At 42.6% G+C, this 13476-nt stretch overlaps 1 protein-coding gene across 4 annotated transcripts in view; it reads left to right on the forward strand.

The window, feature by feature from the left end:
• Positions 1-772: 772 nt before the first annotated feature.
• Positions 773-13476, forward strand: part of LOC110537753 (gamma-aminobutyric acid receptor subunit alpha-1) — a 37299-nt gene continuing 24595 nt past the window's right edge. Inside the window, exons 1-8 of one of the 4 annotated variants that reach the window (XM_021624115.3) lie at positions 773-1323; positions 3608-3704; positions 6662-6774; positions 7898-7965; positions 9620-9840; positions 10584-10666; positions 11255-11398; positions 12390-12542. In XM_021624115.3, the coding sequence (XP_021479790.2) occupies positions 3628-3704; positions 6662-6774; positions 7898-7965; positions 9620-9840; positions 10584-10666; positions 11255-11398; positions 12390-12542 (859 nt within the window). In that variant the 5' untranslated portion in view covers positions 773-1323; positions 3608-3627. Of the gene's footprint in view, positions 1324-1571; positions 2305-2423; positions 2699-3607; positions 3705-6661; positions 6775-7897; positions 7966-9619; positions 9841-10583; positions 10667-11254; positions 11399-12389; positions 12543-13476 lie in introns of those variants that run through there. The other 3 variants (XM_021624113.3, XM_021624114.3, XM_036937770.2) reach the window with 3 other exon arrangements.

Genomic DNA, 13476 nt, shown 5'->3' on the forward strand with positions numbered 1-13476 from the left:
CATCTCCACACTACACGACACCACAGCACCTCTCCCTCACTTGCACTGAAGGAAAGTAGGGCAACTCTCAGATATTGTCCTTTTTTTGGGGGGGGGGGGGGGGGGGGGGTGGAGGTATAGCAGAATACCAATTTCGTAATTTGGTTGTGGATCAGCAGTTTTTCTCTTGTTATGTCAGTCACTGACTGTCACTCTTTTAGCCACATCAGCTAACATTTTTTAGGTTATGTGCCCAGGGACCCTGGCCTCCAGTATTGGTAAATGTGTAGAATTGCAGGAAATGTGCTTTAAAAATGCAAACATTTATCTCCAGTCCATGGCGAAATGAGTAGAGAATTGCAATGAGAATTGCATTAAATGTGTTCGTGTGTAATTTTGATAACTGGACACGTGCGAACACACATGCATGAACGCGCACGCGCGTGGCCACACAAGCAAACCAACTCGCAGTGCCCGTTTTCATGTCATTGGACAGTGAAGAAGCATGTCTGGGAATATATTACATACATTACAATGACATTAATTCTTCGGCGTTTTATTTTGAATAACGGGTAGAAATATGCACTTGCAGCATTAAGGTCGATGCACGTGGGCTTGGCAACCTCATTATCTGTGTAGAGCACAAGATAGACGGACAGAGAGAGAGTGAGAATGAGAGACGAGGGGCGACAGAAACCTTACTGAATACCGATGCATATAGTCTATGACGTCTTCCATAACTCGTTCATACACTATATTAAGTATGCATAACTCAACACATAAACCCTGTTCCATTTCAGACAAGACGAATAATACCCTTGGTTTAATCAGGCTGTTTTTGCAGATGCACAGCATGGGTCAGCGATACCGTAGTCTGGTAAATACAATTCAGTGTTAGTATTGCATTGAGGAGTTATGATTTGTGCATGAAGGACGAGTAGTCTAGATGTCATCATAGTCTGTTGTAAATGTAATAAAACAAACACATGATATCAGTGTGTATTATGCGTTGATAAGGGCAACAAACCGACTACATAAATTCTGAGTTATTACATGTCCCATCATGATTAAAATGTCTTCTGGTTTGTAGTTTAATTTGAAAAACACAGATGACTACAAAAATATACGCTTGATTTAATCAGGCGGTTTTTGCAGATGCACAGCACAGCTCTGCTTTCCCAGCACTGTCTATGTTCAGTCGTGGAGTGCAGGCAATAGCAGCATAATATTTGGCTGTAAACACAGGCGGTCCTGTTGTCTCGATGCGAATCCTGGACTTTTAGGGTACAGTGAGTGAGTGTTTCAAGGTGATTTCGGTGTGGCTCGTCTCATCAAATCTATCGGGTGAGGGAACGATGGGAAGAATGTAACCTATTCAATATTGGGAAGAATGTAACCTATTCATGTATGAATGTGTTATTTATTATATGCATTGAGTGTCTTCATTGATAGGCTATGTGATAAACATGTAATAATCGATTGGAGATACTCGTTTTGGTCATAGAGGAATGTCGTGCCAGTTGATATAGCGTATCCATTCAATAAATATAAAACGCAGTTTATATAGGAAAACATCAAACATCAGTCAGAGAGAAAGAGGGGCAAAAAACAAGTGAGCCAGTTGAAAATGTAAGAGGATTTAATTTTGCAGCCACTGAAAAGAGATTAAGTCGACAGCAGTGGAAGTTAAATTGTGCTGCATATAAAAAAAATGGGCGGATTGGTCTTTAGATGAGAGAGTGGTACCACCTTCCATTCTAAAATAAAATTGCCATGGCATGAAGTCACAGCCTATTTCACATCCGGTTTACCTAGGGACATATTACTATTGTCCTGGTAAAGTAAAGCTTTATTTGGCTGCAATATCAGTATTTACAGTCGATTTTGTAGTTAGATAACCAATTTGTTGGGGACTGAGAAGAGTTTAACCCCCCACACCAATGAATAGTGCGCGAGACCTGCGCATACTCAGCATCGTCAGCAGCCGTTTCTCCAGCCTCAAGCTCAAATTCGGCAGTAGATCTGAGATCTTTGAGGATTTTTCTCATTGAATCCGTGTAAAAAAAAAGATGTACATAAAAGTTTGAGGACACGACAGCCTCGAATATTTCTGGTATATCGCTGTAAGTGAATTAATCGTTTTTCATTTTGCTTGTCTTTATCAGTGCAGAAGGAGGTCGGGGGATTTTGACTTGCGTTTAGAACTGCAGTGAGTTGTGTTCAGCCTAACAGAGCAGAATGGTAGAGGAGTTGCAACGATCGGGGAGTGGAGGACGTGGAGTTTGCTATTGAAAATTAAGACTATTTAAGAGGGCATCTGCTGTGGTATGATATTTTATGTTTTTGTCGATGTTGTTTCAGCACTGGACCGAGCACCGAATATAGAATAATACCGTTGCTTAATAGGCTACTCACCACGCACGAATTGAATTAGACTCCTGGTCATGTTTAAGATGAGCCTTGAGAAATGCCAGTTGCATGCTAAATATCTCCCTGAACTCAATTTATTTATACTGCGGATGCATTTCAACGGAATGATTTAGAAAGTGTGGTTGTATGGGATTTTTACGCTAAACTGCATTATCCCTGCTTTATCAAATCATTGTCATACTAACGGAATTCTAACAGAACATTGCACGTCCTTTGCACAGCTTCGTTCTCAGCATATTCAAGTGCACCTTGGAGGAATAGAAGCGAGTAACAGGCGCAGTTTTTCTACGTATGTTTTATTGACAGGTTATTGTAGTCGTTTGTGGCATAATGGTGTAGCTATTGATTACAGCGTATTTTTCGTGGGTAATTCATTGCTGCTGTGGGAAACATTGTTAAATATTTTTTTTCTGGGATCAGTTAAACGGGCATCTGGCAAACAATTGTCTTTGTATAACGCAATAACGTAGCCTACCTCTTAACATCATCTGAAACTGGGTTGACATGACGATGTTGGATAAGGTGAAAATGGGTGAATATAAGAGGATTTGGTTTAATATTGCGGTACGACCGCGTTTCAATTGCAGGCTATGAGTAAGCTATAATACTAGTGTCAGGATAACACACGACAAACAAGACTGTGTAACCGGTAACGTGTTTGATTATTTTCGCAATTATTTATCGCAATATGCGTGCGTAATGTGTGTCGTCGGATCATGCGAAATATATTCTTCATAATGGAACGTAGTCCTGTTTGAAGCAACGGATACATCGCCTCCAATGTATCAAATTCATTCAGACGCGCTCTCACTGTGTTTCTTTTTAGGCAGTTATATGAAGTATAATAAATAGTGGGACTGAATCATGACATGTGAGCTGGCAGATGCAGTTCAGGTTGGCTAACTTGTGAAACATATAGTGCTTTGAGGTTCGACCCATCACCATATCTTAATGTAATTCGTTTTTTTGTTGCGTGTTTGCAAAAGTTGGGCACTAATATGAACCAAAAGAGACAACATAGTGATTGGGAATGGCTGGTCTTAGTAGAACGTTGCCTGCCTCTTATTCTCCTTGATCGTCTTGGTTTGAGGATCCCTCAACTCCTCAATTGTGTCTTCTTTGATTGTCTTTTGAGCCATTCCTGTCAATGGTAGCCTACTGTTGTATTTTATAATGTGTTGTTTTCTTCCTCCTTCAGTGACCGACCATTCTCCAACCATGGGTGAACGGACAGGAACGGTCATACTGTGTGTGTGGGCCTGTTTGCTGATGGCCAATGTGCTTTGTGGGAAAAGGTAAGGTGGGCGACCACACCGACAAAACATTAGCTGAGCAAGATTTGACCCAGGACGGAGAATCAGTGTTTTGTTCTATGGTCTAGGTACAATACAAACGTATTCGTCTCTCAAGTCCCCAACAGAGCGGAATTAGAATTGATTTTGGGATGTGCCGGCATGTCATGTTGGAGAACATCCCTCACTGACAGTCTGTGAGAAAACAATGTAATGATCACGTTTCGCCAGCTGACCATATTTTTATTTTGCGCCTAATTCACTAGGATGGCAGTAAGTAGGCCATCACTTCACGACTCCACACTGTAATTGCAATGAGGTAATACGAGGTGAACACGAGCTGGGGCTGATTTGCCCAAAATAGCAATTACTGTGTTAAAGTTTCCATTGGCTCAGCAGCCACATGGGACAACACTGAATATTTAACCAACGTAGAGAAGTGCATTTCTCAGAATGTTCTGTCGTTCATTCAAATGATGTATGTGTCTCAAGTGACATACTTTAGCTAGAGGGTAGTCCAATATAGAAAGTCACACTTGGGAATACAGATAAGGGTCTGTGCCCTGACCACACCACTCAGTACCACAGTGTGATGGGATGAGAGATGACAGCAATATGTGGTTCTGAAATGTGATTGTCACACTATTAGTCCTGCCATTGAAATGCCAGACATTTGTGTGAGCACCTCAATACTAATCCAGTCCTAGGATAAACTTTGAAGAAGTTTGACGTCGAACCAAAATCATGCAAATACCAAGGATTCACGATTTGCAAATGAAGCCGTATATGCCTAGATAAGCATAAAGATGCTCAACTCTTAAATTAGTAATGTTGGGTCTTGCTATTCTGCAAGCCTAAATTATTGGGTTGAACTGTCAGAGCCATTCACTGAAGTTGACTTAAATAGTTATTTATTGAGATATTTGGGTCTTTTGCGTCTTGGTTACTGTCGTATGTGCAGTTAGAGGAAACACCACCGTTTGTTTATATGCTCAAGAACATGTTTGTAGATGGAATATGTAGTCGAACATGCATGCATATCTCATCAGTCTAATGAAATTGCCATTTAAGGATTTATTTTCCGTGAGCTGTGACGTTCTCCCCAGTAATCAACCGCGAGTTGAATGTATTTTAACTGCACTACTTCAAGGATGGCCCATTTAACCAATAAACACCTCCCCTGATTACTCTACCTTACAACTGTCCCCATAAACTGCAGTGTAATTATTAACTAGCAATTCACTTTACCTCTAGAATTCAGACACAATTCTTGGAGGGTTTTTAAACAGGTGCAGTAATCAGTTGTGCGCACATTTGTGTTGTGGATGGAGAGAAGGACCTTATAATGGGGTAACTATAGTGTTTTGAAGAAGGTCTAGAGAGAGAGAGAGAGAGAGAGATAGCTCCTGAGTTTGTGGACAGGCAGGCAAGCAGGGGCTGCAGCAGTGAGTAGCACTGTTGCTGTTCAGATGACCTGTAGATGGGGATGGTGTACAATGTTTTATGAGGAAGTGGCCCCAGTCAGCTCATAAACATCCAGTCCATTGCTCTCTGGTTATCTGCACCCCTCCCTCTGCCGTTCCCCTCCTTTACCCCCCCCCCATTTCCAAATATACCCTATGTCAAGTGCATTTTAATTATTGCTCACTTGAAAGAGCTCTGAGGCATCCTTGCACATTTGCTGTTGTGTTTTTTTGTAAGGAGGATATAATGAACTTATCTGTTGGAATGTACTGTATCTCTGTGGTAAATCGAAAACCTTCGGCATGTTGTGTTTACTCAGTCTATCATCAAGCAAGCAGAACATAAATGTGTGTGTGCACGTAGTTTCTCTTATCTTTGAGCTAAGGCAAGGAAGGCGCAGCCATATCTTCAAGTTTTACCCAAAAAGTTGAACGTGGAATTGCCATCAGTAAGACTTTTTGACGCCCAATGTGTGTCATATTCCGTAATTTATCAAAGTTCTTAATATTATTTAGATTCCATAAAAGTCATTTTAGCAGGAAGTGGCATTTGAACAAATCACCTATGTGGTAATGAATGGTGTGCTGATGTCATATTAACTATATTATTTCTGCAGTGATGTGAGTAGAATGTCCTTATTGAGAAGAATCACATTTAAAGCCGTGTGATAAGCCTCTCCCACCTCCCCCTCCTCATTCACTCTCTCTATCTCTCTCCCTCATTTGTGGCTGCCTGCATGCACATCCTCTCAGCTGTTCTGTTGACTCCTCTTGCTACTCGTTACTTCAGATTCCCCACCTTCCCATCCAACGGTCCATGCTAACTAATCTTTGCTGACCTTCCCTTCTCCTTGGAGCTGTGTTCTGAGCAGAGTTTGTTTCCAAACACTGGGGACAGTTTATTTAGCATGCAATCAAACCAGTGTGGTCTGCGATTGGGCTGAAAAAAAGGAAGATGATTGCTTAGAGGCAAACGATTATTTATGATTAAGGCTTTCCTGTGATTATTTTGAGGGAGAGAAGAAATCTCTCCCACCCCTTCCAATGCCGACCATTTCTCTCTCCATCCACACCTCCTGTTGATAAAATACAAATGTACACAGCATGATTAAATCTGTATTGCTACTGATTACTGTGTTGAAATATTAATGAGTGGTGATGTTAACTGCGTTCGCACGTTTACTGATTGTGAGTATTCTGAGTTTGCCTTAAGCATTTAGTTTCATGTTGCTCAAAGAGCATACTCAATTAGTCCTTTGCTGTTAATAGGCCACATTAAGGTGTAATGCATTATGAGTTCTGCATGTGTACAATGTCATGCCCTGTGGATCAAATAAACGTATTTCTCACATTCATGTGGCTTTATAAAAATTATGTTTCCTCCGAGGAAGTAGATTTTAGAGGATCAAGAGAAGTTGCTCAGCTGGGATTCAGCTCCAACACTCCTGCATCAATTTACTGAATTCACTGTCCAAAATTACTCTTCCTTTTTGTCAGCTCTGGACAGAATGGCCAGACGGATGAGCAGAAAGACAACACTACAGTGTTCACCCGGATCCTAGACCGTCTCCTGGATGGCTATGACAATCGTCTCAGACCAGGGTTGGGAGGTACAGTACTGTACAATGGTTTCTCACCAACTCATAACATTCTCAAGTTAGAGCTGGTAGGAGATAAAAGGGTGATGATGAGCTACTTGGATTGATTCAATAACATGGTTATTGCATGCTGTAAATTACCTTTACAGCTGCTGATTTTCGGGAATCCTTTGTTGTCTTATTTGGAATTGATGGCACGAGATTGTACCACCCTGAAGGTTTACTATTGGTCGTTTGCCAATACCATTAATTGGATGATAGCACTCCAGAACACATACAAAAAGGACGGCTGGAGTCCTTTGTCCTGCTTGATGAAAAGTAAATCAGCATTTCATTCGCTTATCGTCACAAGCATCCTCATGTCTTTTTGTTTCTTCTTCTGCCTTTGCAGTCATATCAGTGGAATCTACAGGAGGGCGATTTACTGCTCGCTCCTTCCTTAGAAGCATGATATCAAGAGCAAGTATCTTTTTAACATGAAAATAAAGCTCCTTGGTGAATAACTCAACTAATTATTTTGAGAAATAGTGTATGGGTGTAGATATTCTCATTGGGACCTTGGGTCGTTTTGGCACTTTTCATGGGAAGTACACTGTGCCAGACAGTTCTTGCGTATTCTGCTCTATATTCGACTCAACTTGACAGAGTAATGGAGAGACATCTAGACCTACTGGAACGTGAAGGGTATTCTTATGGAATTGATTGTGTGGAGGCAAACAGGCAAGGGAATATTACATTTTCAGTGGCAAATGGAGAGAAATTAAACATTATGATGGACACCATTCCTGATGTAAATCATGTTTCCATTTTCCACTTCAAAACATAATGCTGTGCAGATTGAAGGTACTCAACATACGTCAGACCAGGTGAAATTTGATCTCAGCCAAGAGATTTGAAAATTCATGAAGAGATTGCATCAGTCCCCAGGTAATGGTCCTGACACTGACACGGAGAACTGCAGAAATGGTTTATTGACCTCAAAATCAGGATTGTAAAGGTGTCATTTTGGAAGGGGGCTCTGTGAAAATTAGGGATTGATACGATCAAAGGGCAATGCTCCCCAGGATTACGTGCTAGTTAGAGCTAATGAGGAGCCCTGATCGACACTCACTCTCCTAATTTCTTGGTTCAACAGAGCGTGTAACTGAAGTCAAGACTGACATTTTCGTGACGAGTATTGGGCCCGTCTCGGACCATGACATGGTATGCCCGTCTTTCCTCTCTGTTATTCCCCTCTCTGAAATGTCACCAGTTCTGTGTCCATGTTCTCCCCTTAACCTATTTTCATGTGGTTTCAACGGTAAAAATGTTTATACATTTGATCAGCCCCATTAGTTTTTCGACATAAATGAAATGTCACGAGCGAGGAAATGTTACGAGACCAATTGGCTCATTCATTTCCGCGATAAATACAACTTCTAGTCTTAAATGTCCATTTTTGTTGCATGGCATATGACCCAAGCGGAGAGGGCTTGGTATTGATGTGGGTGTAATGACTTTGGATCTTGTGTAGCCTTTGTCTTTAGATTTGACCATGATGTAGAGTGCATTGGCAGGTGCTTGGGACTAGATATTAAAGTCCCAGTCCCTGTCCCAAATAGAACCCCTACTTAGTGCACTTTTTTTTTTGACACATTTTCATGGATCCCTATTGGCCCTGGTCAAAATAAGTGCACTTCATAAGGAATAGGGTGCCATTTGGGATACCACCACAGAGAACAGATACTATGGTTATGGCTAGAGACATTACCTTTCGTATGGCTATCATGACTGGATAATGTGATTTGATATAATCCCACTCAAGAGATATAAACTGACAGTGAAATGATTCAGACTAGTCTTTGCAAAATTACCCTTCAGAATGTTCTATCTGTCCTCCTACCTGCTTCCAAACGCAATTTCATTGACCAAAAGTGGGCGTAGCTACCATTTGAAAATCATGTTGGATATTGAAGAGATATTCTTGATAGAATGGCAATAGCGGTGGTGAGATTGATTTATTCATAATTGCTCTGTCGAGACGTCTTCTTTAACCACTGTGGATGAATCAGCGTAAAACAATTACTAATCTGACTCTGCGTAATGTACACAGAAATAACAAGTCCCGGGACATACAGTATGTGAAACACTCTCTCTCTCTCTCTCTCTCTCTCTCTCTCTCTCTCTCTGCCTCTGATATTGTCTCACAATCTTGATGAAGGTTTGCTATTGGTGCACTTGAACCATGTGTATTTGACATATTATGATTTTATTACTGTACATGCTCTAACATATGGACCTGCACGTTTTTGCTGCTGCGCCACATCACAGTAAGTCACGGAATGGGCTGGCCAAAAGGAACAGCTACAGTAGCTACCATTTCCCTTTCCAGTCCACTTCCATTACCTTGCAGCTCTGTTACCGCTCACAGTAATTAACTCACGGCCGGGGAAGAACAGAGAACCGGAACGCTGTAAATTCGCTGGCTAGCTAACTCCCGTCAGGCATTCTGAAATAATTAAAAGCTGCTCTTAGCCAATGGCGACTAGTGCATGTTTAGAGTGAGATATCGCGCCAGTGTTTGTATTAGGTGTGCTAAAATCTAGAGCAATGTGCTTCTTCCTCATGTTTATTGACGACACATTCATGAGGACTAGCTGGAAGGGAGAGATGGAAGCCACTCTGCCAGTTAGATAGACCTACCTTTGTTGAAGCCTCTACCTTGGCAAGACAAGACAGTCACCAGCAGGAAAAACAGGCCATTTCTGCTACATGGAAGTGAGAGAAAGGAAGTAGTGATATAGTCTGTAACATGTTTGGCAGATATAGGATGACAACCTACCTCTCACGGGTCCTGACCTTGCCTTCTCTCTCACAGGAATACACCATCGACGTGTTCTTTCGTCAAAGCTGGAAGGACGAGCGGCTAAAATTTAAAGGTCCAATGTCTGTTCTCCGTTTGAACAACCTAATGGCCAGTAAAATCTGGACCCCTGACACATTCTTTCACAATGGCAAGAAGTCTGTGGCCCACAACATGACTATGCCCAACAAACTCCTACGAATCACCGAGGAGGGAACTCTGCTCTACACTATGAGGTACGTGTTTTCGGTTGCATTCGATTCAGGAAGAGGTATTTTTAACACTGAATATGGAAATCGTTACCGGGAAGCGGAACGTGATTTTCTCTGAAGACGATAGTCGTAAAGTCTACCAGTCCCATGGTGATCGTGAAACCAGTACATTGTAAGGTTTCTTCCCTAGAAAATACTGTTGGTATCCAGCAAAATATGAATCCTTAAAGAGATTGTATACTGCAGTGGGGAGCACTAAGATAAGACCTTTAGTGAGTAGAGCGAGTAGTGTAGAAATATAGTGGTAGAGTGCAGGCCCACTGTGGGTTTTCATTTGAGCTGAAACATTATAAATAATGGTCCCAGACGTGAACTTTCAATGCTCACAAAACAGAGCTAACGTGAGGGTCACAGGGGGTGGCCGGCCATAAAACCTTCTTTAACGCAGATGTGGACACAGTGTGAGTTCTAATTCATGGCGTGGCGATGTAGAGTTGACGAATGGATGACGGGTCATGGGTGGGTTGACGTTCCCCTTTTTCACTGTGTTGTCAGGAAAAGCCTGCAGGTTTGCAGCATTGTCCCTCACTGCCAGTTTCTCTTTCTCTCCCTCTCTTTCTCTCTCTCTTTCTGTCTCTCACTCTCTCAATCTCTCATCTCTCCCTTTCTCTATTTCTCTGTCTCTCTTTCTTTCTCTCTCTTTGTCTTTCCCTCTCTCTTTCTTCTTCTCTCTCTGTATCTTTCCCTCACTTCCTCCCTCCTTCCAGACTGACAGTAAGGGCGGAGTGTCCCATGCACCTGGAGGACTTCCCCATGGACGCCCATGCTTGTCCACTGAAGTTTGGCAGCTGTGAGTGTTTCCTCCCCTTCTCTCTCTCTCTCTCTCTCTCTCTCTCTCTCTTGTTCCCTTCTGACCGGAAATCCGCTTCTCGTTCCTGATACGAGCTGACAGTGACGTTACAGCTGTCCTCAGGCAGGATCTGACCTCCCAGGCCCCGCTAGGCCTCACTAGGCGCGTGGCAGAGCAGAGACCTTTGTTTATCGGATGCAGTACTCCCTGTCATACTTTCAGCTCATCGTGCCAAGTGCTCATGGCTGCCAGGTCTTCTGACCCCAAAACATCCTTGAAAAGTAGAGAAAGATAGAGAGAAAGAGTGAGAGAGAGAGAGAGAGAGGAGCCCGACAATGACGAGTCAGTCTGTTCAGAATAACACAGCATGAATAAAAGACCAACCCTCAACTTTAAACTGGCTCGCTAAATATTTCAGTAATGAGGCTCCTCTGCAGTACAAATCCTCTGCAGTGCTGAAGCAACTGTGGATTGCTTTGACGTGTCAGATGGTTTGCCAGGAGGGAGGAAATCTGACTTGGCTGTTTAAAGGTTAAGTCAGATTGAGATGTTGTTTGTTTCTCTTCCCCTCTCTCTTCTCCCTGCCAGATGCTTACACCAGAGCTGAGGTTGTGTACGTGTGGACGAGAGGGGCAGCCCAGTCTGTCGTGGTGGCTGAAGATGGCTCTCGGCTCAACCAGTATGATCTGATGGGGCAAAGTGTGGACTCTGGGGTTGTCCAGTCCAGCACAGGTTTGTTTCCCTTGTAAAATAATTCATACACTAAACCTCCCTCTCCTTTCTCTCCAAAGAGCTGCATCACATTCCCACTGCTCTCCATTTGTAGGTTTACTTCGAGAACATGTCCCAGATTTGTAATTTCCCTTGTGGGCATCACATCATTTCTCTTTTTTTTGGTTCATTGATGCTGCATGGCATAATTAGTGACAGTGTAAAATGGGTGACCCCTTTACAGTGAGTTTAGCTGCAGGCAGAGAGGTAGTGCATAAGACCATAGAAATCTATGCATGAGACAGCCTTTACTGTTTCTTTATTGGTCTGTGTTTGAAAGTCACAATACCCATCTCATTAAATTGTAGATGCTAATTCTGAGGTACCATTGATTTATCAAAAAAAAATTAATTCATTTTGCATGGCCATTTAATAAGTGCATATTGATTCCTTTGTCTAAGTCTCTGTCAAACATAAAGAGGCAATTTATTACTACCTAATTCATTCCCATTGCTGTCAATCCATTGATGAATTGGGTTGTGCCACGTTACTGAGTTAGTTGATAAATGAGGCCTATAACAATACTAATAAATCTCAATGGCAATAAAACACCATGCTTGTAACATGGCAATCCACTGCAAAGCCCACAAACAGATTTCCTCTCTAGTATGTTATAACAGTCTTACCTACTGTAGATTGAATCTAATGTTTTCCATGTACATTTTTTTAAAGGGGGGTGTTGATTCAGATTCAGATCCAGAGTGTGTAATAGTCACATGTACAAGGGTTGCAGGTGTGATTGCAGGGTGCAGTGAAAGTGTCAGGCGCCAAGCTCCAGCATGTCGCAGTCAAAACTACAATCTCACTATTTCTTTATTGTGCATCAGGTCGGATTTGTAGGATTCACAGGAGCACAAGAGATTTAACAAGTGGCCTTCCGACTGGAAATGACACAATAACTTCTCACGCATAATTCTCTGTTTTAACCTCTCTCCATCCCGCCCGACAACAGGAGAGTATGTTGTCATGACGACACACTTCCATCTGAAGAGGAAGATTGGTTATTTTGTCATCCAGACGTACCTGCCCTGCATCATGACAGTAATCCTATCCCAGGTGTCGTTCTGGCTCAACAGAGAGTCCGTCCCAGCCAGGACTGTGTTCGGTGAGTCCCTGCTACTTCATACCAAATGTAAACCAGTTGACATGCAATGTACACAGTCACCACACAGTGTTAACGAACCACAGCAGGCCTTCACACCAGAGGGAACAGTTTGAATTCAATTACTATAGTAGCAATGTTGATAGTGGTCTGGTGCCCATCAATTAATGAGCTTGTATCAAAGCGAAGGAAAAGTAACACTGACACTCACTCACATTGGTTGGTTTCCTAAAGTCAGTATTAAACCGGATTGGTTGAATCCTCTTATTACCGTTTGAGTTCTAAGCCTGCTGTATACTGGAGCACTGCACCAGCCAGAGGAGCATTAATTCTTGATTCAACATTGGCTGCAGTGGAATTTCGAGTTCTACGTTGGCTGAGTGTGGCTGTGAGCATGGATGTGCGTGTGTGTGTGTGTGTGTGTGTGTGTGTGTGCGTGTGTGTGCGTGTGTGTGTGTCTGAGCTCTTATGCAACAGCGTCCAAAAGGAAGGCTCTTGTTCGTCAGTCTGCAGCATGCTGCTCTCTAGCAGAACAGAGCGGCGGTTAGCTGGGCTGTCCTTGCTTTACCTCTTCCTCTCTATGCACATCGCCGATGTCAGTGTCTCCCTTGGCCGAGTATTTAAAGGAGCTTTCCAAGCCACATAATAAAGTGTCTTTGTGAGTGTGATGCAGATGATTTTTCAACAGCAGCCCTAGCCTGTACTGCGTTTGCTGCAGGGTTCATGTGGAGCTGTTACGCAGCTTACCTGGTGCTGTTCATCATGTGGCAGAAGGAGGAGTAGGGGAATGAAGTTGACCTAGATGCACAGCACTATCTGGAGCGTGTGTCTTCCTCATGTCATGTACTGTACTTCTGTCTCTGGGAGCAAAAAACTCATACACACTACACTTCGCTATACAGTACTCATTATTTCAGGCAAGAGATGGGCATGTTTC

Source organism: Oncorhynchus mykiss, chromosome 12, assembly GCF_057628025.1.
Source record: "Oncorhynchus mykiss isolate SJ-2025 chromosome 12, ASM5762802v1, whole genome shotgun sequence".
Lineage (NCBI taxonomy): Eukaryota > Metazoa > Chordata > Actinopteri > Salmoniformes > Salmonidae > Oncorhynchus > Oncorhynchus mykiss.